General features: G+C 41.3%; 1 protein-coding gene across 2 annotated transcripts; it reads left to right on the top strand.

The window, feature by feature from the left end:
• The first annotated feature begins 1002 nt into the window (after nucleotides 1–1002).
• On the top strand, nucleotides 1003–26421 carry tbcelb (tubulin folding cofactor E-like b). 2 transcript variants are annotated; one of them, XM_014197772.2, is made up of 9 exons: nucleotides 1003–1261; nucleotides 3719–3882; nucleotides 4167–4316; nucleotides 5241–5380; nucleotides 10553–10734; nucleotides 11248–11510; nucleotides 14789–14915; nucleotides 15269–15385; nucleotides 24222–26421. In XM_014197772.2, the coding sequence occupies exons 3-9, from the start codon at nucleotides 4175–4177 to the stop codon at nucleotides 24577–24579; spliced, it is 1329 nt and encodes a 442-aa protein (XP_014053247.1). In that variant the 5' UTR covers nucleotides 1003–1261; nucleotides 3719–3882; nucleotides 4167–4174; the 3' UTR covers nucleotides 24580–26421. The 2 variants fall into 2 exon arrangements, with proteins under 2 accessions (XP_014053247.1, XP_014053246.1); XM_014197771.2 differs by having other exon boundaries at nucleotides 4163–4316.
• The last annotated feature ends 1071 nt before the right edge of the window (nucleotides 26422–27492 follow it).

Genomic DNA, 27492 nt, shown 5'->3' with positions numbered 1-27492 from the left:
GACTTAATGAAACTCTCATGGAATTAATCCTATTATCGACGTTTAAAGATTCTCTATCTGAAACGTTTTTAGTGATAACAATTCCTAAATATTTAACTTCCTTTTTAACAGGTATGGAGGCAATGTTGACGGAGTCACAGCAATTAATTGGCATGAGATCACATTTGTTAAGTTTGAGAGTCAATACAGAGGCCATTGAAAATGTCTTGATTCTGTCAATAGCCAAGGGAATAGCCGCTCTATACTTTAGGAAAAGGGCAGTATCATCTGCAAAGTGACTTATATTTATATCTTTACCAAAAATATGTATCCCTTTTAAATTCTCAGATTTGTTAAGAAATACAGCTAGTAAATATGTGGCTAAAATAAATAAAAGAGAGGAGATTGGACAACCATGGTAGAGTTAGGCCTACAAAAAGACGCCATTACTATTTATTTATAGTGACTGGGGGCACACAGGCAGAACAATTACCTCTTTCTCCAGTAGAGGGAACTAAAGGTGTCTCTCTCTTCAGATTCAATACATTGACCTACTTGTGTGTCTGTGAACTTTGAACATTAGTCTTATTTTTTTTAGAATATCTACACTTTGACGTTACTCAGGTTAGGTTAATGGCTGATACAGCGAGACATGGAAATACGTTTCACTGTTTATTTCAGAGCCATACAAAGCTATATATGGCTCTGGATTATATTAAATATATAAAAACATTGCGTCATAAAATGTTCGTTTTTTCTGCTCCTGATAAGCATGATGTGTGATGAATCACAGTTATTCCATTATTCCAGTGTGTTCATAGGTCCTATATTCCCATATGCATAACACTGGGGATTTTTTTCATCAAGGCGATTGGGAATTGTATTTAGTCATTTGCACAGTATTTCTCCACAACAATTCTTTGTCATCATCTGTAAAATATCTGCAAAATGGACTTTTAAAAAGTGTTTTCTTTTGAGAGTTGATTGACTGTTAAATTGCGTCACTTCCTCAACGAAGGGGGTGGGTCTTTGAGTGTCACCTAATATTTCCACTATAGTAGATATTACAGCCGTAGCTGTAAACTATATCGTAAAATAACTTATTGGTCTTAATATAAAGTTAGCTGTGTGGTTAAGGTTATGGTTAGGCTTAAAATCACATTTTAAGAAGAGAAATTGTAGAAATAGGCGGGGTTTATGACTTTGTGGCTGTTGTAACTAGTGACGACCCTTACCTAACCGAACGAAAATAACAAACATTCGAAGTGAACGACAGAGAACGGTAAGTGGGATCGAATGTTCTCTCAATGCGTATTCGTTGGTATATTTCCCGATGATTATTGTTAAGGACCATTGTTTTAGGTTACAATATATTCCCTAAATCATAGCTACAGTAAATGAGAATGTATGTACCCGTAGTACCGTACAAGTAGCCTACAACCTGTTACTTCAAGCACATATCATTGTCGCATTCAAAGAATAATCCATTGATCATGTCGATATTTACAGCTTGGTTTCAAAGCAATGTAGTTTGATGCATTTTGGGTGTTTTTATTCACTGTCGATTTTTTTGTTGTTGTTCGGGGAATGTTTTTCTCAATTCAAAAAATTGGCTGCGGCACAACATGAAAACCGGTTCAGAATACAGAAACGTATAGAACCGTGCAAGTTTTCTATACATATATAAAAAAATCCACAAGAACTTGAGTTTATTCAAGTAGAATAGAAAGTTTTCTAACAATGCAGGAAATCCACTGCAATTACGTCACAGTCACCTTGGCCACGTTCAAGAATCATTAACTAATTGTTATATCTTGTTCTAATGCGCCCCCCCCCCATTACGCGTTGGGCCACAAAGGTGTTGTCATGGCAGCTCTGCGCATGACCCCTACCCCCACCTTCTCCCATAGGCCAATCATGTACTCCGCTCTTCATTAATATACCCTACCGAAAAAAATTCAAATACAAAATAATAATAAATATACATACATATACCCTACCGGTAGTCTTTTGTAATGGCTCACAGGCTTTAGGAGATTATCGTTGAGTTTTGTCACATGTAACCTTGACATCCAAAACCTGTTTCTGTTGTGTCCTTATGATATGGCATACGCTCATGTTTTGAGGTAGTAGCCTATGTTTGAGCGTACAGTAAGCCTAGTGGTTACAGAATAGTGTTCACATTGTCAACAAGGGTATTAACTCAAATTCTTTAACTCCAGTTATTATTGAAGAGCATATCTCAAGTCTGGCTGACTTGTCAAGGCAAGCAGGCTATGGTTGTGGTTTAGAACCCCAAAAATCACATTGCTATAGTCTATTTTATCAGACATACTTGAAAATACCAGCTAAGATCGCTTGGTAATGTAACTATAAACTAATGTTGCACCTGTAGTACCACTGTCACTCTCTTGGCCCTTACAATGAGCTAAAATACCCATGACTATCAGGGCTAATCTTCCTGGATTCATACTCAAACACAAAGTTATCTCAGTGTTAATCCCAGTTTGCCCTCAGAAGCACCTGATCTGGGCTATTAGGAGACACTTCTTTGATCCCAGGTGTATCGGAGATTGAAACCAGTGGGTCTCTGATATGGGAAACCTTCTCTAACTGGACTTCACACAGGTTCTTGACAGAACCCTGTCTGTATGGTGTCATCATGTTGTCTCAGACAGCTTGGGGCTGGGAACAGAACCACTTGAGATATGCCTACTGGTTTATTGGCTGTTTTACAATACTGAGCCAAGCTGAACTGTGCTGGTCTGGTTACGTATCCACCATAGTGCTGGAAGGGCAAAGTGAAAATAAAATACCTGAGTTGGGCTAGTTCTGTTCGATTCAGCATGATAGTGTGAAAAGGGTAGGTTGTGAGTTCAGATTGGTCCAGGCCAGAGAATCAGTTTGCAGACAGACAGAGCTTAACCCAACCAGATAGCAAAACCAATATGTCTGATCATTTAGGAAGCACTGTAAGAATCCGACACCTGCTCAGACACCTGTGTCCTTACGAAAGGGTTGACAGATCTCTAACTTCATACCTTGAGAGTCACTGAGAGTGTAGGCTTTTGTTCCAGCCCAGCAGAAACACACCAGGCCTTGATTCAACTAATTGTGGTTCAGAGTCAGACTGAAGACCATCATTAGTTGATTATTTGAAATTGAAACAGTGCTGCCCTTAAGAAAAAATATTGAAGTCAGAATGCATTATAACTGAAGTATGACTGCAGTATAACTGCAGTATGCAGCAAATACTGCATCCAAAATGTGTAACTGCAATTACTGCGTCCAAAATACCACAGTCGACTGCAGTTACTGCCCTTTTTACTGCAGTTTAAAAACAGAAATATTTTTTTGTAAGCTTTCACTAAAGCCAGTGTACCCAGTAGCACTCCATGACCATTGGAGTTGGAGAGAGTGTATGGACTTTTCTTTTGACTCAACAAATAGACAGTTGTGTAAACCGTATGCAGGCTAAGTGAACCACAAATGTTAGAGATCAGTGATTTCAGTCTGACTAGTATTAAATCAAACGAGAGTTGAACAGGATATATTAAAGAACATTAGAGTAGAGTGAATCATTGTTACTTCTATTGAAAAGGTCATTATATTTCTATGGTTACTTCATTGAGATGATGTCACAATGTGGAAGGATAATGGGGTCACTCTTTTAGCTCATGTGACACGCGCTCTCTTTCTTTTTCTCCCCCCCTCTTGGGCCCTCTCTCTCCCTAAGCAGCAGTGTACCAGGCCTGTGCTGCGTGAGCCCCTGGCACTGTCTCCTCATCCACCAGGCCTGGCCAGTGCCAGAGAGGGAGAGAGACAGCACCTCCTCACAACACTACAGCCCAGAGGTGTCTGTCTGTGGTCCACACCAACTTTACCCCTAGAGGAGTCATATTTGTGAGTCAATATTTCAAACATTCTCTGCTAACCTTAAGTCAATGTTTTGGTACGTGAATAAGATTTGACTTGTTAGCATGTATGCTAGCAGTAGACAAGTCAGTTGAAAGGGCATGTAACTAAAGCCATGTGCTTTATCTGTAAAGACCTATATTAGCCTCTATATGCTATACCAAGTATTTCCAAGTCTGATTGGCATGGACATGTGGTGTACCCAACAAGTCCTACTGTACTTTGTAACCATACGCCTGGTTGTAAGCCTCTCGCTCTCTCTGATCAGACAGTTGGGGCCATGGAGTCCTCTGATGAAGAGGAGGGGCGCACCTTCGTCCAGGTGGTCAGTGAAAAGTACAACCCAGAGAATTTCCCATACTGTCGTGGGAACGGCATGGGTGTCGTGGTACTGTCTAGTCCACAGGGGTCGCCCATCAAAGGTCAGAGATCAAGGTGTTATAGATCCGTATCTTATGCTGCATTCAAATGCTCCTCACAAGTAGGAAATACGAGGTTCCGACTGGACAACAACCAGTTCCGAGTGGGAATGTTGGAGATAATTTTACATTAGTTGTGACGATTATAAAGCAAATACATTTTTGACATTGTCAAACTTATCAATGTAGCTAGTTTGACCATATTGGCAACGTTAAACAAGTTAGCTAACTTTATCATTAGCAACGTTAGCTAGCTCCTCTAGCTAGATAAAATCTCATTGTTTGAGGAATTATTTTGACTTCAAAACCACTTGAACACAGTCATGTCGGACTTATGATTTCATAACTGTGAAGTTTCCCAGGTCCGACAAGCATTTGAAGGCCGCATTAGCGCGCTGACTTTGAGTAATAACTCAGTGATATGGTGGCCTATGCATCTTTTCTCTGTAGCATTTGTTATGTTACCTGCTAAAACTGAGTTGGTGGGTGCGATGTGATTTATAGTCTAATGAACTGAAAAAATGGTTATTTCTCAAGGTAGAAGAGTCAAGGCCCATACTTTACAGCCTACTTTCTGTTTTACAAAAACAACTGAATTAAGAGGTAATAACTCCATGTAGGCTTACTTGCATGTGTTATACAGGGAAATCACACAAGTTATCATCTTCTAGTTACCCAGGAATACTGCAAACTCCATGTAGGCCTACTTACACTACATTCCTTATATAGGGTATCTACACATCATGAGTCATTCTCTAATGCCTTAGCGCCCCAAGGATACTGCCTATGTAGTGATGCCAAATAAGTAATGACAATAAGTGATACCAGGTTGTTGTCCCGTGTAATGTGAATGTGATTCTTATTGACGGTACAGTTTGATTCAATAAAGAACAATTATTCATTAGAAAGATTGTTGTCTCGCTCCAGATCGTCTGAACCTGCCCAGTGTGCTGGTCCTGGACGGCTGTGGCATCAGTAAAGCTGGGGACAAGGCTGAGGTGGCCACCTTCTGTGCCCACGTGGTGGAGCTGGACCTGTCCCACAACCAGCTGCAAGACTGGGGGGAGGTGGGTACTGTAGTTCTCCTTATCCTCCTCACCCTTGCTACCATGTTATGCACCATTTATTTATCAGCAGCTAGTTATTAGCACGATGGCTAATATTACACATTTTCCATTGTTGTCATAATTTTCAGAGATTGTTAACTTTTTTTGATAAAGGTTTGCCCTATTTTCTACACAACTAAGGTGTTGTTTTATCTGGACATTTTTTTTTTAAATGTCCAATAGTTGGTTATTTTGTAATGTCCAGCACCTCTTGGCTAGCATTAAAGAAGCATGTAGCAAATGGACAGTATCCACTACCATAGCACGCAAAAAACAACGGCACCGAAAACAATTCGTGTCATTTAACAAACAAATCCAACAAACAAGACTTTCTATATCCTGACTATATCCTGACTATATCCAGTCAGTCAGTCAGTGCCAATGCCCACGTAAGAAAATAGTACAGTTTCTATAGTAGTACAGTTTAGTATAGAATTATATAGTATTCTGTAGAATACAATACTAGACACTGTATTATCCCACGATCATGTAGTGCTTGCTATAGAATTTAGTAGTATACTGTAAAATACTCTACTACACACTGTATTGATATGCTAATATAAAATGTGCATATGCCCATTCCCATCCCCCATATTTAAATTTCTGTCACCCATGAGTGAGAAACCTACAGCTGAAGTCGGAAGTTTACATACACTTAGGTTGCAGTCATTAAAACTTGTTTTTCAACCAATCCACAAATTTCTTGTTAACAAACTATAGTTTTGGCAAGTCGGTTAGGACATCCACTTTGTGCATAACACAAGTACCTTTTCCAACAATTGTTAACAGACAGATTATTTCACTTATAATTCACTGTATCACAATTCCAGTGGGTCAGAAGTTTACATACACTAAGTTGACTGTGCCTTTAAACAGCTTGGAAAATTCCCAAAAATGATGTCATGGCTTTAGAAGCTTCTGATAGGATAATTGACATCCTTTGAGTAAATTGGAGGTGTACCTGTGGATGTATTTCAAGGCCGACCTTCAAACTCAGTGCCTCTTTGCTTGACATCATGGGAAAACCAAAAGAAATCAGCCAAGACCTCAGAAAAAAAATTGTAGACCTCCACAAGTCTGGTTCATCCTTGGGAACAAATTCCAAAGGCCTGAAGGTACCACGTTCATCTGTACAAACAATAGTACGCAAGTATTAACACCATGGGACCACACAGCCGTCATACCGCTCAGGAAGGAGACGCGTTCTGTCTCCTAGAGATGAACGTACTTTGGTGCGAAAAGTGCAAGTCATTCCCGGAACAACAGCAAAGGACCTTGTGAAGATGCTGGAGGAAACGGGTACAAAAGTATCTATATCCACAGTAAAATGAGTCCTATATCGACATAACCTGAAAGGCCGCTCAGCAAGGAAGAAGCCACTGCTCCAAAACCGCCATAAAAAAAGCCAGACTACGGTTTGCAACTGCACATGGGGACAAAGATTGTACTTTTTGGAGAAATATCCTCTGCTCTGATGAAACAAAAATAGAACTGTTTGGCCATAATGACCATTGTTATGTTTGGAGGAAAAAGGGGGAGACTTGCAAGCCGAAGAACGCCACCCCAACCATGAAGCACGGGGGTGTCAGCATTATGTTGTGGGGGTGCTTTGCTGCAGGAGGGACTGATGCACTTCACAAAATAGATGGCATCATGACAAAGGAAAATGATGTGGATATATTGAAGCAACATCTCAATACATCAGTCAGGAAGATAAAGCTTGGTTGCAAATGGGTCTTCCAAATGGACAATGACCCCAAGCATACTTCCAAAGTTGTGGCAAAATGGCTATAGGACAATAAAGTCAAGGTATTGGAATGGCCATCACAAAGCCCTGACCTCAATCCTATAGAACATTTTTGGGCAGAACTGAAAAACCGTGTGTGAGCATGGTGGCCTACAAACCTGACTCAGTTACACCAGCTCTGTCAGGTGGAATGGGGCAAAATTCACCCAACTTATTGTGGAAGGCTACCCAAAATGTTTGACCCAAGTTAAAAAATGTAAAGGCAATGCTACCAAATACTAATTGAGTGTATGTAAACTTCTGACCCACTGGGAATGTGATGAAAGAAATAAAAGCAGAAATAAATCATTCTCTCTACAATTATTCTGACATTCTACCTTCTTAAAATATAGTGGTGATTCTAACTGACCTAAGACAGGGAATTTCTACTAGGATTAAATGTCAGGAGTTGTGAAAAACTGAATTTAAATGTATTTGGCTAAGGTGTATGTTAACTTCCCACTTCAAATGTACATGCCAAGTGTAGACTAATATATATTGTGCTCCATACAAGTTATAGAAAAAGAGCAGAAGTGCTGAACCTAGCCGTTCAGACCCCAGTCTTACCAACTTTTTGCTCTTTTTAGTATTTGTTCAGGAGCGTTCCTTGAAGAAAGACCCAAAAAGATAATAAAAAAATAAAACTATAGTAAATACTACAGGATTTCAACACCGGTCAAGGTGTGTAGAAATGTTAGATGTAAAGTATAAGGCTATATATTTAAAGGTGCACTCCACCATTTCAGTTTGACAAAACAAGCAATTATAGTGTAGAGAATCATTATACCATCTAAACAGCTGTGAAATATATATTTTCCACAACCAAAAATATTGTATTTTCAGCTATGGTGTACAAAACCGCTGGTGTACAAAAGTAAAAGATTATAAAACTAAATGTAATAACGGGAACCATATAAATAGCGCACGTAGAAGAAATCTACTGTTTCTTAGACTTGCGTTCTATGAGCATGACAGATCTATAACTCACATTTATGAAAGCTGGTGGTTTTAGGTTGTAGTTATTATAGGAATTATAGGACTATTTCTCTCTCTACGATTTGTATTTCATATACCTTTGACTATTGGATGTTCTTATAGGCACTTTAGTGTTGCCAGTGTAACAGTATAGCTTCCATCCCTCTCCTCGCTCCTACCTGGGCTCGAACCAGGAACACATCGACAACAGCCACCCTCGAAGCAGCGTTACCCATGTAGAGCAAGGGGAACAACCACTCCCAAGTCTCACAGCGAGTGACGTTTGAAACGCTATTAGCGCGCACCTGCTAACTAGCTAGCCATTTCACATCGGTTACACCAGCCTAATCTCGGGGGTTGATAGGCTTGAAGTCATAAACAGCGCAATGCTTGAAGAATTGCGAAGAGCTGCTGGCAAACGCACGAAGGTGCTGTGTGAATGAATGCTTACGAGCCTGCTGCTGCCTACCATCGCGCAGTCAGACTGCTCTATCAAATATCAAATCATAGACTTAATTATAACATAACACACAGAAATATGAGCCTTAGGTCATTAATATGGTCGAATCCGTAAACGATCATTTCGAAAACGAAACGTTTATTATTTCAGTGAAATACGGAACCGTTCCGTATTTTATCTAACGGGTGGCATCCCTAAGTCTAAATATTCCTGTTACTTTGTACAACCTTCAATGTTATGTCATAATTATCTAAAATTCTGGCAAATTAATTACGGCCTTTGTTAGGAATAAATGGACTTCACACAGTTTGCAATGAGCCAGGCGGCCCAAACTGCTGTATATACCCTGACTGCTTGCACGGAATGCAAGAGAAGTGAGACATATTCATGTTAGCAGGCAATATTAACTAAATATGCAGGTTTAAACATATATACTTGTGTATTGATTTTAAAGCAAGGCATTGATGTTTATGGTTAGGTACATTGGTGCAACGACAGTGCTTTTTTCGCAAATGCGCTTGTTAAATCATCACCCGTTTGTCCAAGTAGGCTGTGATTCGATGAGAAATGAACAGGCACCACATCGATTATATGCAATGCAGGACACGTTAGATAAACTAGTAATATCATCAACCGTGTGTAATTAACTGGTGATTATGTTAAGATTGATATCTTATAAAAAACTAAGTTTAATGCTAGCTAGCAACTTACATTGGCTTCTTGGTGCCCTCACGTAACAGGTAGTCAGCCTGCCATGCAGGCTCCTCGTGGAGTGCAATGTAAGGCAGGTGGTTAGAGCGTTGGACTAGTAACCAGAAGGTTGCAAAAACGAATCCCCGAGGTGACAAGGTAAAAATCTGTTGTTCTGCCCCTGAACAAGGCAGTTAACCTCCGTTCCTAGGCTGTCATTGAAAATAAGAATGTGTTCTTAATCTGACTTTCCTAGTTAAATAAAGGTGTAAAAAAAAAAAAACAATCGGTGGCCAAAAATACAGATTACCGATTTATGAACTTGAGATCAGCCCTAATTAATCGGCCATTCCGATTAATCAGTCAACCTCTAGTTTGAATAGACTATACATTTCAAATGCATTTCAAATTGCTTAAGGACACCCATGACCTAGTTTATGGTTCAAGGGCCAAGGCCTTCCAATCGGGAATAATCATCAGAGTATCGTTCTTAACACAGTACACTACAGTGTATACTACAGTGTACAGCTTCTACCCCAAAGCCATAAGACTGCTGAACAGTTAATCAAATGGCCACCTGGACTATTTGCATTGACCCCTTTTTTTTTTTCTTGCTCTATGCACACTCACTGGACTCTACCCTCACATTCACACATGCTACGTTGACACTCCAGCACACACTACATACGTTCACACACACACGCGCGCACACACACACAAGTGCATATTGATGCCACACACACACTTTTACACTCCACATATGTTGCTGCTATTCTATTTATTTATTATCTATCCTGATTGCCTAGTCACTTTTACCCCTACGTACATGCAATGTACCCTCAAAGCTGCACGCGCACCTCCTCCAGGACTGGCTGCGCACTCCTCCAGGACTGCCACGCACTCCTCCAGGACTGCCACGCAGAAGAAATGCCATGCTGCACAGAGATGCACGAGATTGAACTTCACTGAGTTTGCCCCATTAGTTTGCACTATATTATCACAGGTTTTTTCTGTGGTCGAATCAATGTTATATCAGCCCCTTTTCAATGAAACAAACCAAAACCAATGTTATTTTGTGTTACTATTTAATTGTTTTCTTTTGCTCATCCTTCCTTTTTAACTCTGCGTTGTAGCGAAAGTCTACACCTGTTGTATTTGGTGCATGTGACAAATGCAGTGTGATTTGTGTATAATATCTCCAATCTGTCTTTTGGGTTGCCAGATCTGCACGATTGTGTCTAACATCCCCAACCTGGACTTCCTTAACCTGAGTATGAACCCTCTGAGTGGGATTGAACTGGAGCCAGGCCTAGCTGAGGTGTTCTCCCGAGTCCGCCGCCTGGTCCTCATCAACACGCGTGTCACCTGGGACACGGTACACACACTCACCCGCCAGACCCCTGAGTAAGTCATGACAGATGGTGGACTGTGAATCACAAACCAGACACATTTGAAAAGGTATAGTTATACAGTATTAAAATGAGAGATCAGTTCACGTAACAGGGTTGACCAATAAACGAGGAACAAATGATTCACTAATCGCATTAAATAAATAATCATCTTCAGAAATTACTTTGTCAAAGCAACACAATAACTATGGCTTTACAATGATGGTAAAAACCTGGATACATTTTGGGATTAAGTGGGTTGAAACTTCCTAGAAGTGGCACAGGGTTGACGGTGGGACATGTCAAAATGCAGAATTTTGCCTTTTATTAAGTCTTTATATAAAAAAATTATATCTGTTTATTGAATTCTCCGTGTGGTCTATATTAAAGGGCACTTCATTTAACATAACAGGCTTTTAAAATTCAATATTGGTGTACAATTTTTACTTAAAATGTCAAAGGGATGCAAAAGGCACTCTTTGTGGAACGACCCAGCTACCTCTGATACTCATACTATCTCCCCCTGCAGATTGGAGGAGCTCTTCCTTTGTCTGAATGATTATGCCCAGGTTGCTGAGTCCCCGGTCCCCTGCCCCTCCCTGCGCCTGCTCCAGATCACAGACAACCAGCTACAGGAGTGGAGTGAGGTCCGTAAGTTTGGGCCGATGTACCCGTGCCTGGACACCCTGGTGTTGTCCAACAACAGACTTAGCTCTGTGGAGGAGGACACACCTCAGGACACACTGCAGCGCCTGTTTCCTAACCTGCGCAGCATCAACCTCAACAACTCAGGTTTGCGAAGGAAGTCTCATACACATGCAAACTCACACACAGGTGCGCACACACACATAGCAGGAGTATACTTAAGTGATAATGCTCAAGAAGCCGGTGTTTGGAGGATATATTGGCACGGGTGTTGTTAGGCCCAAGACTTCGTCGCTGGCTGGAAAACCGGGCCAATATATCTTCAAAACACCGGCTTCGAGGGCATTATCACTTTTTTACAATGGGTTACCAACATATTCAAATAAAGATTTGACATATTTTCATATTTTTTTTAAATTATTTTTAATTAATTTATTCATACTATTTCTTCCTTCCACAAGATATAGTCCCAACACAAAACTAGGGTTGCTACCCAAGCCGGCTGGTCTAACATTCTATTGGTTCGGTTGCCAGAGACGCGACCCAGTCGTTCATTCTAAATGTTCTATTGCCATACTGGCTGCCAACGTTCTTATCCCTTGTTTGCTAGCCAGCCAACTACGGCTAACTTAGTCACGTCAAACAGTGCAGCCAGAATAACAGCAAAGTAGCTGCATTTGCATTTGTTTAAGCTGTTTTCTTGTGACATTTATTTGGATACATCCGTAACAATGAGATAATGATGCTCGATTTCGCCTGGCGTAAAAAATGTGCTCTCTCGTCCGGACACTTACTCAGAGGAGCTAGCCAACAACACAGCTAACACAACCACTTAAACTGAAGATGGAAAGACTGCAAACTAGCTGCACTTTTTTTGTTTTACCTGTTTTCTACGGGGGGAAAAAGAGAAGGAAATGTATGCATTCACTACTGTAAGTCGCTCTGGATAAGAGCGTCTGCTAAATGACTAAAATGTAAATGTTCTATTGATAGTTCTTTGTACAGTCGTGGCCAAACGTTTTGAGAATGACACAAATATTAATTTCCAAAAAGTTTGCTGCGTCAGTGTCTTTAGATATTTTTTTCAGATGTTACTATGGAATACTGAAGTATACTTACAAGCATTTCATAAGTGTCAAAGGCTTTTATTGACAATTGCATTGATTACATTGAAGTTGATGCAAAGAGTCAATATTTGCAGTGTTGACCCTTCTTTTTCAAGACCTCTGCAATCCGCCCTGGCATGCTGTCAATTAACTTCTGGGCCACACCCTGACTGATGGCAGCCCATTCTTGCATAATCGATGCTTGGAGTTTGTAAGAATTTGTGGGTTTTGTTTGTCCACCTGCCTCTTAAGGATTGACCACAAGTTCTCAATGGGATTAAGGTCTGGGGAGTTTCCTGGCCATGGACCCAAAATATCGATGTTTTGTTCCCCGAGCCACTTAGTTATCACTTTTGCCTTATGGCAAAGTGCTCCATCATGTTGGAAAAGGCATTGTTCGTCACCAAACTGTTCCTGGATGGTTGGGAGAAGTTGCTCTCGGAGGATGTGTTGGTACCATTCTTTATTCATGGCTGTGTTCTTAGGCAAAATTGTGAATGAGCCCACTCCCTTGGCTGAGAAGCAACCCCACACATGAATGGTCTCAGGATGCTTTACTGTTGGCATGACACAGGACTGATGTTAGCGCTCACCTTGTCTTCTCCGGACAAGCTTTTTTCCAGATGCCCCAAACAATCGGAAAGGGGATTCATCAGAGAACATGACTTTACCCCAGTCTTCAGCAGTCCAATCCCTGTACCTTTTGCAGAATATCAGTCTGTCCCTGATGTTTTTCCTGGAGAGAAGTTGCTTCTTTGCTGCCCTTCTTGACACCAGGCCATCCTCCAAACGTCTTCACCTCACTGTGCATGCATATGCACTCACACCTGCCTGCTGCCATTCCTGAGCAAGCTCTGTACTGGTGGTGCCCCAATCCCGCAGCTGAATCAACTTTAGGAGACGGTCCTGGTGCTTGCTGGACTTTCTTGGGCGCCCTGAAGCCTTCTTCACAGCAATTGAACCGCTCTCCTTGAAGTTCTTGATGATCTGATAAATGGTTGATTTAGATGTAATCTTACTGGCAGCCATATCCTTTCCTGTGAAGCCCTTTTTGTGCAAAGCAATGATGATGGCACGTGTTTCCTTGCAGGTTGACAGAGGAAGAACAATGATTCCAAGCACCACCCTCCTTTTGAAGCTTCCAGTCTGTTATTCCAACTCAATCAGCATGACAGAGTGATCTCCAGCGTTGTCCTCGTCAACACTCACACCTGTGTTAACGAGAGAATCACTGACATTATGTCAGCTTGTCCTTTTGTGGCAGGGCTGAAATGCAGTGGAAATGTTTTTTGGGGATTCAGTTAATTTGCATGGCAAAGAGGGACTTTTCAATTAATTGCAATTCATCTGATCTCTCTTCATAACATTCTGGAGTATATGCAAATTGTCATACAAACTGAGGTAGCAGACTTTGGAAGTTAATATTTGTGTCAGTCTCAAAACATTTCGCTACAACTGTGTATATATCCATAAAAAAATTATGCTGATTCATGATTTCGACTGGCTGAGAAAAGTTGCCTGCCTGTGTCTCGTCCCAACATGTTCATTACTATGGAGGGACATCTGGAGATTGAATTTAAATATTTGAACAATGTTGCAAATGTCGGAGAGACAGACCGCAAGGTTTATACAAATCTCCGCTGTTGAAAACAATGAAATGTTAGTCTAAAATAAATGTGAGATAATGTCTAGATACTTTTTATAGTGTCGATTAGACAGCCTGGCTGGGCTGATGAGACAGTGGATTGCTCAGTCAGATGGAACAGAGTAAATAGGCATTTTAACGTCATAGATTTAGCTTGTGTTAACTTGTGGAATTAACACCTTCTGGAATGCGGTTTTAACCTATCTACATTCAGGATTAGATCCACCCGTTGTATAAACACAAATATCCCTCTTTCCTCTACCTAATAACTCTCCATCCGCTATTCCTGTTTTCCTTCCCTTTTCTCCTGTTCTTACTCCTTTGCTTCTGTACCTTTTCTCATGCAGGACAGGGAACCCTCTGGAAATCAGTAGGTCTACTGAGAAGAGCTCAAGTTCTGTTACATTCCAATGTTTTTTAACACTACGTTCGGCATTTTAAAGGCATTTTACCCCCTTATATAGGCTAAATAAATGAAACTAATATATACACACTCATTCAATCACTGAAAGAGCCCTCTATGATCTGTCTCATGTGAAAATAGATTAGAACTATGTATTGTACTACTTCTGTACGCCATACTCAATACTGTATCCTGGTCTTCCATAGAGAATGAGTGCTGATCATTTCCATATCTGTGTGTGTGTGTGCATGCATACGTGTGTGTCCTAAAGGGCTTAACCGATGGGAGGACATAGAGAGGCTGAATTTCTTCCCTAAGCTGGAGGAGGTGAGGCTGATGGGGATTCCCTTACTGCAGCCTTACACCAACAAAGAGAGACGCAGCCTCACCGTGGCACAGTGAGTACACACAGACAGACACACATTTTAGTCTTATCCAGAATGATTGAGTTAGTGCTTCATCTTAAGGTAGCTAGGAAAGACAACCACATATCACAGTCACAATAGCAATTAAAACATTTCTTCAATAAAGCAGCTATCAGCAAAGTCACTACTAGTGAGAAAAGGCAAGTACAGGTGTTAGTGCAAGAAAAGTACAAGTACAATGGTAGGGTGTTAATTATTTATTTGTTTGAGTTGGGGGGGATTATTCAACCTTTTTGAAGAGGTTCACACAAACCCAATTGAATACACACCTGTTTGATTTGTGTAAATGTGTCACACACACACAGTCAATCTTTGTCCTTTTGCAGGTTGCCATCTGTGACTGTGTTGAATGGGAGTGTGGTGACGGAAGGGGAGAGGGAAGACGCTGAGAGGTTTTTCATCAGACATTACCTGGACTGTTCTGAAGAGACGCTGCCTCAGAGGTACTGTTGACACACATACACACTCCAGTCTGTTGAGGTAGAGCTACTGTATGTCAGAGGAACTGTAAACACACGCACACATTTTTCTTCTGATAAGAACAATCTCCATCTGGTTCATAATAGCACTAGCATTCCTCTGAGAACAGCGGACAGGAATCACTTTGAGTCAGTACCTCTCAGATACCGCCTACCTCTCTCTGCTTATGTTAATACTCCCCTCAGTGTTCTAACACACCTGACATCCCGTAACATATTGTCATCTTAGGACTTCCCATGATGGGAATTTTATTGGGGGGGGGGGGTTTGGGCCCATGCATAAAAATTAATCGGCCCACACTTTTTGCCAGCCACATTCCACTTAACCTTAGGAGAATGCGAGGGAAGGATTTTCGGGGGGAAAGCGCGCTCCCTGACTGGGGGAAAGTAACCTTTGCGAGACAATGGCACCAGTCTCTGCCTACTCAATGACTTCTTTGTGCCTCTGAATACTCAGATCGGAAAACCGATACACAAGGTGGCAGGTAGATTATTTTTTTGACCTCCTCCTCCTTCACTCGTTCATTCGTTCTCTCTTTTCTTTTCCTTTAAGGGGGGGATTGAGAGCTTGGCTCATTTCCCTGTGTAACCAGACCTGTTGTAGCTCAGCTCTGTGTGAATATTGTCCCCCTAATTATGTGGGGAAAGTGCCTTTTTTGGTGGGGGGGTGCTTGGGTTTTCTTTTTCTCTACAGGTGTGTTTCTGCCAGTGGACCAATGACTCCAAACCAACACAGCGCCCCCACAGTGTCTCAGATTAATCAGGGTACTGCAATGGAAGTGTTTCAAAGCCGCAAACCGCTTTCTTGGTTTTCTTTTGGTCACTTTTCCTCTGTTTAATTATATTTCTCGCTCTCTCGCTCTCTCTCTCCTTTTAAACAGCATTTACTTAGTTTTGGGTCTTACATGCTGACTAAACCGGACGCACGCACGTTGATTTTGTTCACCCACACAGGTTGAAATATCAAAACTCTGAACCAATTATATTAATTTGGGGACAGGTCAAAAAGCATGAAACATTTATGGCAATTTAGCTAGCTAGCTTGGTGTTGCTAGCTAATTTGTCATGGTATATAAAAATTGGGTTGTTTATTTTACCTGAAATGCACAAGGTCCTCTATTCCCAACAATTAATCCACAGATAAAATGGTAAACCGAAATCATGTCTCGTCATCTCTCATCTCCGTCATCTCCTTTTAAGGCTTATTTTTCTTCTTTGTACTTTATATGGCAGTTGGCAACCAACTTTACAGCATTACTACAACCTACCGGAGTGTGGACATAAGTTCATCTTTCAATCACCCACGTGGGTATATGCTCCTAAAACCAATGAGGAGATGGGAGAGGCGGGACTTGCAGCGTGTTGAGCGTCACAAATAGAACCAATTTGTATTTTAGCGCCTGGCCACGCTGACGCCCGCGAACAGCGTGGTTAGCCTGTTTCTTTGAGCGGGGGGGATGTGTGTGTGTGTGGGGGGGGGGATGTATGGTTTTGAGCTGACCAAGGCTGCTGTGTGTGCACGAGTGTGTGTTGGATGTGGACAGGACTTAGGCGGCCGGGCTATCCCCTTTCGGCCCGGGTCCAGAGTAACCCATGCCTGCTCCCCTCAGAGATCAGAGCCTGGGGAGCGGGTCTCAGCCTCCCAGGTGAACACTGGTGAACACGGCAGCCTGCACAGATTTGACAGACAGCTACCTTTGAATAACCGTAGCCTTAGCTTAGTCTCTCAGTCTTAGTCATAGCTATAGATTAGCATAATAATATACTAATACAATTGCTCAGAGAAAGAGATTCTGTTTGCAATACTGTAGCACCCTCTCCTTGCGAGGATAACGTCACTGAGCCTTTTTCTACAATGTTTTATGAGATTGGGGAACACGTTGGGAGGGTTCTTAGACCATTCCTCCCAACAGAATATTTCCAGATCCTTGATATCCTTCGTCTGCTCTTAAAGACTGCCCTCTTCAATTCAAACCACAGGTTTTCAATGGGGTTCAAGACCGGAGACTGAGATGGCCATTGCAAAATGTGGGTTTTGTGGTCAATTCACCACTTTTTTGTGGATTTTGATGTGTGCTTGGGCTTATTGTCTTGCTGCAAGATCAACTTGTGGCCAAGTGTCAGTCTCATGGCAGAGGCAACCAGGTTTTTGGCTAAAATGTTCTGGTACTTAGTAAAGTTCATGATGCCGTTGACCTTAAGGGCCCCAGGACCAGTGGAAGTAAAAAAAAAAGTATATTTTTTAAAATCCCCATAACATCAAAGATCCACCACTATAATTTACAGTAGGTATGAGCTACTTTTCTGCATATGCTTCTGTTTTTCAACACCAAAACCACCGCTGTTGTGCGTGGCCAAAGATAAATATTTTCATGTCAACTGACCATAGCACCGCCTGGAGTTTGATAAATGGAATTGGCACTTGGATTTGAACCAGTGCTATGGTCAGGTGACATGAAAATAGAGCTATTTGGTGGTCGTAAGCGGCTTTCTGAAACAGCTTGGGGAGATTGAAATGATGCGAGGCTGGAGAGTGGAGAGACTGGGGATGCTTGGGGTAAGGAGAGAGAGGGGAGGGGTGGGGTGAGGAAAGTGTGGAGAGAGTAGTGCACTTGAGGTAAGGAGAGAAAGGAGGGGCTACAGAGGGGTCTGGGTAAGAAGGGTATAACGAGGAAGGGGCTTGTGATATGTAGAGATGGGGCTGGGGTCATTATTAAGAGACAGAGGAAGGGGATTGAGGGCATACCAGGGAAGTGAGGAAATGCAACGTAACACAAACCTTTTAGCACGTCATCTCTCAACCATGCAGCTGAGGAGGATTAAAGAACAGAGAGTGAGAGAGGCATGAAACGCCAGATAAGTCGCTAAGAGATCTGGGGTAGATACAAGGTAAGGTATTAGCCCCAATACTTTTGGCCGTGTATAGAAAAACGGGTATTAAATGAATGCCACAGCTTTTTCAGGCACCACACTAAGCTAGGACCATTAAAAATGGCATTTAGCATTACCATACCTCCATTATCTCTCGCGATGTTATTTACAGAGGTGTACGAGTGGTTAGTTACCACATTAAATGAGACCTTTAAATGAGAGTAGAAATGTGCTTCTCACAGAATGGCACTTTGTGCACTGACTGGGGCCTTGGAGTAGAATTCCCATGGCGGTGGCACACACACGCATTGAAACCCTGGCCAGGCAGGGTTTTGGGGGTGGGAAGGGGAAATTGCTTTGATTGGCCCAGATGGTATAGTAGCTTTGAAAAGAGAAAGGCTTTTTCTCTGGGATTTTATTTAATCGTTCCTTATCTCTACCTCAGTGTTCCCTTGAGGGGGGGGGGCTTTCTCACGGCTGAGAGAGGGGTAGAGGGCTCGCTGTGTTTTCCGAACGAGCACACCACTCTTAGTGAGCACACACAAACACACACTCATTCACTAATACATTTGTCCCAATTTACCCCCACAGTGTCAGATAAAGCTTTTTCCTTAGATAGCGATTAGACTATAAAATACTGCAAACCGTTTCACTATGTTTTCGCTGGTGTTTATCTTTCAGATATATTCATTGTGTATTAAACTGAAAAATAATATGCTTGTTTGAGAGAAGACAGTATGTCTCAGAGTACATCACAACGTCTGCAAAACATGTGGGATTAAAATGGTCTGTTTCCCATAATGTACAGTGCTTTCAGAAAGTATTCATACCCCTTGACTTATTCCACATTTTGTTGTTACAGCCTGAATTCAGAATTGATTTAAATCGATTTTTTTCCCCCACCCATCTACACACAATTACCCCATAATGACAAAGTGAACATTTGTTAGTATACATTTTTGCAAATGTATTGATAATTAAATACAGAAATATATAATTTACATAAGTATTCACAACCCTGAGCGAATACATGTTAGAATCACCTTTGGCAGCAATTACAGCTGTATGTCATTCTGGGTAAGTCTCTAAGAGCTTTGCACATCTGGATTGTACAATATTTAAACATTTATTATTAAAAAGATTCTTCATGCTCTGTGAAGTAGGTTGTTGATCATTGCTAGACAGACATTTTCAAGTCTTGCCATACATTTTCAAGCCGATTTAAGTCAAAACTGTAGCTAGGCCCCTCAGGAACATTCAGTGTCGTAAGCAACTCCAGTGTATATTTGGCATTTTGTTTTAGGTTATTGTCCTGATGAAAAGTGAATTTGTCTCCCAGTGTTTGTTAGAAAGCAGACTTTTCCTCTAGGATTTTGCATGTGCTTGACTCTAGTCTTTGGTGATGACAAACATACCCATAACATGATGCAGCCACCACCCTGCTTGAAAATATGAATTGGTACTCAGTGATGTGTTGTTGGATTTGCCCAAAACATAAAGCTTTGTATTCAGGACCTAAAGCTAATTTCTTTGCCCCATTTAAAAAAAAAAAAAAAAAATAAACAAAATAAAAAAAAGTTTTTGATTCTATACAGGCTTCCTTCTTTTCACTCTGTCATTTAGGTTAGTACTGTGGAGTAACTACAATGTTGTTGATCCATCCTCAGTTATCGCCTATCACAGCCATTAAAGGACGCCTGTATCTTTGTAGTGACTGGGTGTATTGATACACCATCCAAAAGTGTAATTAATAACTTCACCATGCTCAAAAAGATATTCAATGTCTGCTTTTTTTAACCCATCTACCAATAGGTGCCCTTCTTTGCGAGGCAATGGAAAACCTCACTGTTCTTTGTGATTGAATCTGTGTTTGAAATTCACTGCTCGACTGAGGGACCTTACAGACAAGTCTATGTGTGGGGTACAGAGATGAGATTGAATTGAATTTATTTTGGCTAACAGACATACAACAAAATGAACAATGTGGACCCAGAGGATATCACTTAAAACTATTAATTAAAACGCTTGTTTCCAATGTGGTCCTCAATTGGTAAATACAATAACAGAAAAAAAATGATTAAAAGGCAAGACAAAATTACAAACGACCATAAATACATTTATTTATATTGACATCCTAAAAAGTGGCACTATTCACTGCACTTTTCCCTAACCTTAAAAATCAACCATATTCATTTCAACCTTAAAAAACTATCTTGATTGCACATCATACCTATCATTCAAATAAATACTCCTGGCCAGCAGTAGGGGGCACAAGGGGCAGTGCTCGAAGCTATCCCTCAAGTTGATTTTAAAAACAAATCTCTCAACTTTGGATAAGGTGCTGAGGATCGACACAGGCCTGTATTTTCCTAAATTTGTCTTACTGCTCTTCTTGTGGAGCGTAACCACCCAGACTATTTTGAGATCATTGGGAAATGTACCAGCACAAATAGAAAGGTTTACAATATGTGTTATCATTTTAGCAGTGACACAGGCACTATCCTTTATGAATCTTGCAGGAAGGTTATTCAGCCCATTTGCTTTGTTTGTTCTTATTAAGCATAGTAGATTGGAAACTTTGTCCTCTGTTACCATGCACAGCTCAAATATACCTTTGCTATGGTAAAGTTGTTAATGAGACTGGCCATAGTGTCCAGAGCAGGTGGGTATCTTCTTAACCAGAGATGAGGCTATAGTGGTAAAACCTTTGCTTGGTCATAGCATAAAACATAATCAATAATGTCATTAACAACGTCTATATAATGTTGGGATTTGGCCTTATCTGTTTTGTACCCTGCCTATAGTTAATATAACCATCATAATCGTATTGTAGATTTGTCCTTTTTGAATTTGGACAGCTAGCGATCCCTTTTCCTTATGAGGTCTAAGATCTCGGAGGTGATCCATTTCCCTGACCACTGTTTGATTCTAATTTGTTTCATCGGAGCCAGAGAGTCGAGTGCAGACAAACAGATCTTTAAAAACATACCAAGCTTGATCAACATCACAGTTTTTAGTACAGGATACCAATCCAAATTCCCAAGTACTTCTACAAAACGTTCCTTTGAGTATTGTTTCATAGGCCGTACCTTCATGTAGTTATTACCAGGCTCAAGCAGTATTTTGGATTTCTTACAGGTACAGTAGGTTACCATATGATCACTAAATCCAATATTTAAAAGTCCTGACTGACATATGTTCTCTTGGTCTGATACAATAATCAAGTCCAAAGTTGATTTACTGTCAATACACACCCGGGTTGGCTCAACAATCAGTTGTTTCAGTCCAAATAACTGATTAAAGTTATACAGGGCATTTACTTGTGTACTGTTCTTGGGTGATAACTGCACATTTGTATTAAAATCACCAAGCAGAATACATTCTCTATCAGCAAATACATTGTGATCACACATTCGATTCAAGTAAATCATAGAAATGATTCTGCTTAGGCCGATAGCAGACACCAACAGTGACGGGATGACATTTAGGAAGAAGTATATCTACCCATGCAGCTTCAAGACCTATTTTCAGTTTTAAACAAGGGTTAAAAAACACTTAATGCCTAGTAAAAACACACACTGCCACCGTTTCGGTGAATTCTATGAATGCTATAACCCGTTTGCTCAATGTCATTGTCCTCAATTGACCCATCAAGCCATGTCTCAGTCACAGCAACTATTGCAGCCCAGGTGTTAGAAGCGAGGAGTTTTAATTCCTCTAATTTGGGCAGCAGGCTCCATGCGTTGACATGGATAAAGTGAAGTCCTCTCCGATGGAAACAGTCAAACATGTCATTTTCTGTCCCCACTACTGATAAGTCGACTATCTCATCTAGATTGCACTCATCCCTGCTTGTGTCCAGCAACCCAATATTTGGCACCGCGTTTAAACAGCATACATTGCAAACAAGCTAAATGTTACTTTGAGACTTTACAGCTTCATTATATGACAAGGGTTGGATATCTCCACACTTTATGTGAACAAACAAATCACAAATGTCACAGGCCACCGCTTTTGAGTTCTTCGGTCTTACCACAGTTTGGGCATAGTTTTTTAGCTTGCTTTGTGGTGTTTGGACCAGGACGGCGGTGTATATTGCTACAGAGTAGCACACTGAAAGTAGCAAGTAGCTAGAGATGGTCATTAAAAAATCATCTTAAACACTTATTGCAACAGAGTGAGTCCATGTAACTTATGTGACTTGTTAAGCACATTTTTACTCTTGAACTTATTTAGGCTTGCCATAACAAAGGGGTTGAATACTTATTGACTCAAGACATTTCAGCTTTTCATTTTTAAATAATTTATACAAATTTCTAAAAACATAATTCCACTTTGACATTATGGGGTATTGTGTGTAGGCCAGTGACAATCTCAATTTAATCCATTTTAAATTCAGGCTGTAACACAACAAAATGTGGAGAAGGTCCAGGGGTGTGAATACTTTCCAAATGCCTTCAGAACGTATTCACACCCCTGGACCTTCTCCACATTTTGTTGTGTTACAGCCTGAATCTAAAATAGATTAAATTGTCTTTTTTCCCATCATCAATCTACAAACAATACCCCATTGGACAAAGCAAAAACAGATTCTTGAAATGTTTGCAAATCTATTAAAAATAATAAACGGGTATCATGGTTACATAAGTATTCAGACCCTTTACTCAGCACTTTATTGAAGGACCTTTGGCAGCGATTACAGCCTCGAGTCTTCTTGGGTATGACGCTACAAGCTTGGCACACCTGTACTTGGAGCTTCTCCCATTCCTCTCTGCAGATCCTTTCAAGCTCTGTCAGTTGGATGGGGTGTGTTGCTGCACAGCTATTTTCAGGTCTCTCCAGAGATGTTCGATCTGGTTCAAGTCCGGGCTCTGGCTGGGCCACTCAAGGACATTCAGAGACTTGTCCCGAAGCCACTCCTGCATTGTCTTGGCTGTGTGCTTAGGGTCGTTGTCCTTTTGACAGGTGAACCTTCGCCCCAGTCTGACGTCCTGAGAGTCTCTGGAGCAGGTTTTCATCAAGTATCTCTCTGTACTTTGCTCCATTCATCTTTCCCTCGATCCTGACTCGTCTCCCAGTCCCTGCCGCTAAAAAAACATCCCAGCAGCATGATGCTGCCACCACTGTGCTTCACTGTAAGGATGTTGCCAGGTTTCCTCCAGATGTGATGCTTGGCATTCAGGCCAAAGAGTTCAATCTTGGTTTTATCAGACCAGGGAATCTTGTTTCTCATGGTCTGAGAGTCTTTAGGTGCCTTTTGGCAAACTTCAAGCGGGCTGTCATGTGCCTTTTAGTGAGGAGTGGCTTCCGTCTGGCCACTGTACCATAATGGCCTGATTGGTGTGCAGAGATGGTTTCCTTCCCAAAGGTTCTCCCATCTCCACAGAGGAAATCTAGAACTCTGTCAGAGTGACCATCGGGTTCTTGGTCACCTCCCTGACCAAGGCCCTTCTCCCCGATTGCTCAGTTTCACTGGGCGGCCAGTTCGGGACCTTTTTATATAGACAGGTGTGTATCTTTCCAAATCATGTCCAATCAATTGAATTTACCACAGGTGGACTCCGATGAAGTTGTGAGAACATCTCAAGGATGATTAATGGAAACAAGATGAACCTGAGCCCAATTTCGAGTCTCATAGCAAAGTGTCTGAATACTTATGTAAATAAGGTATTTCTGTTTTTTTGTTTTTTTTTTTATTAATGTGCAAACATTTCAAAAAATCTATTTTTCACTTTGTCATTATGGAGTATTGCATGTAGATTGCTGAGGATTCTTTTATTTATTTGATCCATTTTAGTATAAAGTTGTAATGTACAAAAATGTGGAAAATGTCAAGCGGTCTGAATACTTTCCGAAGGCACTGTATGTACAAGAGTGCCTGTCAAATGACCAATCCCAACCTCACATCCATCCTGTCCTATCTCAAAAGGTACCACGTCCTGGTGTCCAAGTACGGGCAGCTTGCCCCGTTGGCAGAGGTGGACCTGCGTCCTCCCTGCACGGCCACCCTGGAGGTGCGCTGGGGTGAGCGGACGGAGGCGCTGAGCCTGCGGCTGGAGCAGACGGTTGGGGAGCTCAAGAAGGAGCTCAGGGCGCTGGTGGGGCTGCCAGCCAACGGCATGCGACTGTACTACATCGCCCGCGAGCTGGGCTCCGCGCTGGGACCTGAGGAGATGAAGTACGGCAGCCGGGCACTCCACTCGTACATGATCCAAGACGGGGATGAGATCCTGGTGGTGCCCAAAACCAAGAGCCGCACCATCTCATCCACCTCCTCGGACTCCTAAGAAGTGGTGTGTGTGTGGAGGATTCAGCACTTAATTACAGACTGACCAGCTTCTGGCCACCAACTTTCTATGCAGTCTCTTTTTTTTTTTTTTTTATATATATATTTTTTATTCATTTTCCTAAGTTATATTAATTGTAAAGATGTTTATTAGCATAGCCTCTTTGTGTGTGTGTGTGCACACACACTACTCACACATGTATGCTACACGCACACTATCACTGAGGGCTCAATCTATGGCTATGTGCGAAGCACCGCTATTGTCACCGCTGCAATTTTCCATTGCGTTTGGTCTGTCAAAAGAGAGCACAGAGTCTTTTATCAGAAATATTTATGTTTTTTAAGTAATGTTAACTCAATAGCATAGTCCCTCTCTCCCACTCAGTCTTGAACCATGTGCTTCAGATGTCCTGAGATAACCTCTGAGTCAGATTTACAGAGGGTGGTGCACTGAGACTTGCTCCATTGAGCTTTGAGGATAATAGAGCTTGTGACACACAGAGACCACACAGAACATCACTGACCTCAACTCACACAGGTGACCTGGCGGAAAGAGACGAGACGCGGCCGAGACGTGAGTGAGACGGGTTGAGTTGGTGGGCTGTGGGTGTTAAAGATGGAGAGAGGGGGATGCGGAGATGCACTGCACTCAGGTTGCTTCAGGTCGTCTTGCTGTCTGTTTCCTCATGAATGGAGCAGCTCTCTACCCCCTTGCTGAGGGGAGTGGGGATGGGATGTGAGGGGGAGTGGGTGTTGGAAGGAGAACCCCAGGCCAACCTCACTGGGTAACCACACACCGGCCACTGTGTCACGGTCACTTCCTCTGTGCTTGGATTTCACTTGGTTCACCCAACAGGCTGTGGCCTTCCTCACCTCTCTCTATCGCTCCCTCTCTCGTCCTCTCTCCCCGTCTCACACCTCCACTGGAACCAGTGTCCATTGTTTTAGTCGACCCTCGGTCAATGATGCACCCCCAGAATTTGTGCTCTCTCATTGGTGCATGTTGTCCAATAGGTGTCTTCAGATTCAGAGACCTTCTCCAATTGGCGGATTGATGTGAGAAATGACCAATGGGAAATTATATCTTGTTGTTGCCCAGTCCTATGGTTAATTTCACTCAGCGTTTGCATCAGGGAGAGGTTATCTACTCTTATAGATGGGGAGAAATCAGTAAACCAAGGTGAACCACATACTGGGTTTATTTACCAATTACTCTACCAATTATATTTCCCTTTTTAATCTAAATTCCTCTGTTTTTACGTTACATATTATGTGGAAAAACTTAAGAAAATAACATTTGCAAAAGCTGAATGAATGTGACTGTCTGTCACAGCTAGGCTTTGTTTAAATAACTGGATGACTTTTGTCCTTTGGGAATTATTTTAGGTGAATCTCAGGTGCTTCTTGATCCTTTAATATGTTGTGTTTGCATGATTGGTAATGGTAAAGTGTGTAATATACTGTATGTCGGCTGGGATCATGGATTTTTTAAAAGTGGGCCATTTAATATTTGGGATTGCATGGACTTTTAACAAATTAGAGGGACCTACTCTAAAAGTGTATACTATAGTACATGTGTGTTTATCTGATGTTACATCAAGTTATTGGAGGATGATCAGATCGATAACTAACTATTGTTTAGTGATTAACATTTTTTCTGAAAGCTTCAATGCCTCCAGTAAAAAATGTTTAAATGTTATTTTGTCTTTGCCTATGTACCAATGTTTTCCTGCAGACTGTTAAATCTGACTATTCATAGCACTGTAATTCACCTCTGTCTACAACCTTTTACCATCGCCTTGATATCTGTAAATAAATGTTTTAGATACTTTGGTTTTATGAAGACGTTTTGCTTTATTATGGTGATATTTTATGGTTTTCTCTTTTTATTTTGGCAATGCTTTATTTTACAGGCCTATTTCAGATCCTATTTACCTAGAACTTCTTGTATAACGGAATTACGGGATAACAATGGATATTTTCTGCTACTTACTCTATGTACTTCAAGGAATTCAATATAGTTGGTAACTTCCACCAAAGGGTAGTAGTGGTCTTTGTATCAATGAATGCCAAAGAAACCAGAAGGAAATTGTTATATAATTAGGTTTGTTTTATATTATTTCGAAGTAATTATTGGACTAAGGAATAAAGCATTGTGTTTTTCTTTTACTTTTTAATATTAACTGTATGCTAACATAAAGAGGCTAAGGACCATATCGTCACATGGCTGTTGTTAATGTTTATTTTTTAAGAATCACCTTTTATTTAACCAGGTCGGCCAGTTGAGAACAAGTTCTCATTTACAACTGCGACCTGGCCAAGATAAAGCAAAGCAGTGCGACAAAAACAACAACACAGAGTTACATATGGGATAAACAAACGTACAGTCAATAACACAATAGGAAATCTGTATACAGTGTGTGCAAATTAAGTAAGGAGGTAAGGCAATAAATAGGCCATAGTGGCGAAGTAATTACAATTTAGCAATTAACACTGGAGTGATAGATGTGCAGATGAGGATGTGCAAGTAGAAATACTGGTGTGCAGAAAAACAAAAACAAATATGGGGATGAGGTAGGTAGTTGGATGGGCTATTTACAGATGGGCTGTGTACAGCTGCAGCAATCGGTAAGCTGCTCTGACAGCTGATGCTTAAAGTTAGTGAGGGAGATATGTCTCCAACTTCAGTGATTTTTTTTGCAATTTGTTCCAGTCATTGGCAGCAGAGAACTTGAAGGAAAGGCGGCCAAAGTAGGTGTTTGTTTTGGGGATCACCAGTGAAATATACCTGCTGGAGCGTGTGCTACGGGTGGGTGATGCTATGGTGACCAGTGAGCTGAGATAAGGCAGAGCTTTACCTAGCAAAGACTTATAGATGACCTGGAGCCAGTGGGTTTGGTGACGAATATATAGC

This window comes from Salmo salar, chromosome ssa04 (assembly GCF_905237065.1).
Source record: "Salmo salar chromosome ssa04, Ssal_v3.1, whole genome shotgun sequence".
Classification (NCBI taxonomy): Eukaryota; Metazoa; Chordata; class Actinopteri; order Salmoniformes; family Salmonidae; genus Salmo; species Salmo salar.
Note: the sequence above shows the minus strand (reverse complement) of the source record. Positions and strands in the feature narration are given on the sequence as shown.

Bases quoted from the DNA above. Each gene is read 5' to 3' on its own strand.
- tbcelb (XM_014197772.2), top strand. From the start codon at position 4,175: ATGGAGTCCTCTGATGAAGAGGAGGGGCGCACCTTCGTCCAGGTGGTC. The intron at 11,511-14,788 runs GTTTGCGAAGGA...TGTGTCCTAAAG, and splicing joins CATCAACCTCAACAACTCAG to GGCTTAACCGATGGGAGGAC. The intron at 15,386-24,221 runs GTACTGTTGACA...CTATCTCAAAAG, and splicing joins GAAGAGACGCTGCCTCAGAG to GTACCACGTCCTGGTGTCCA.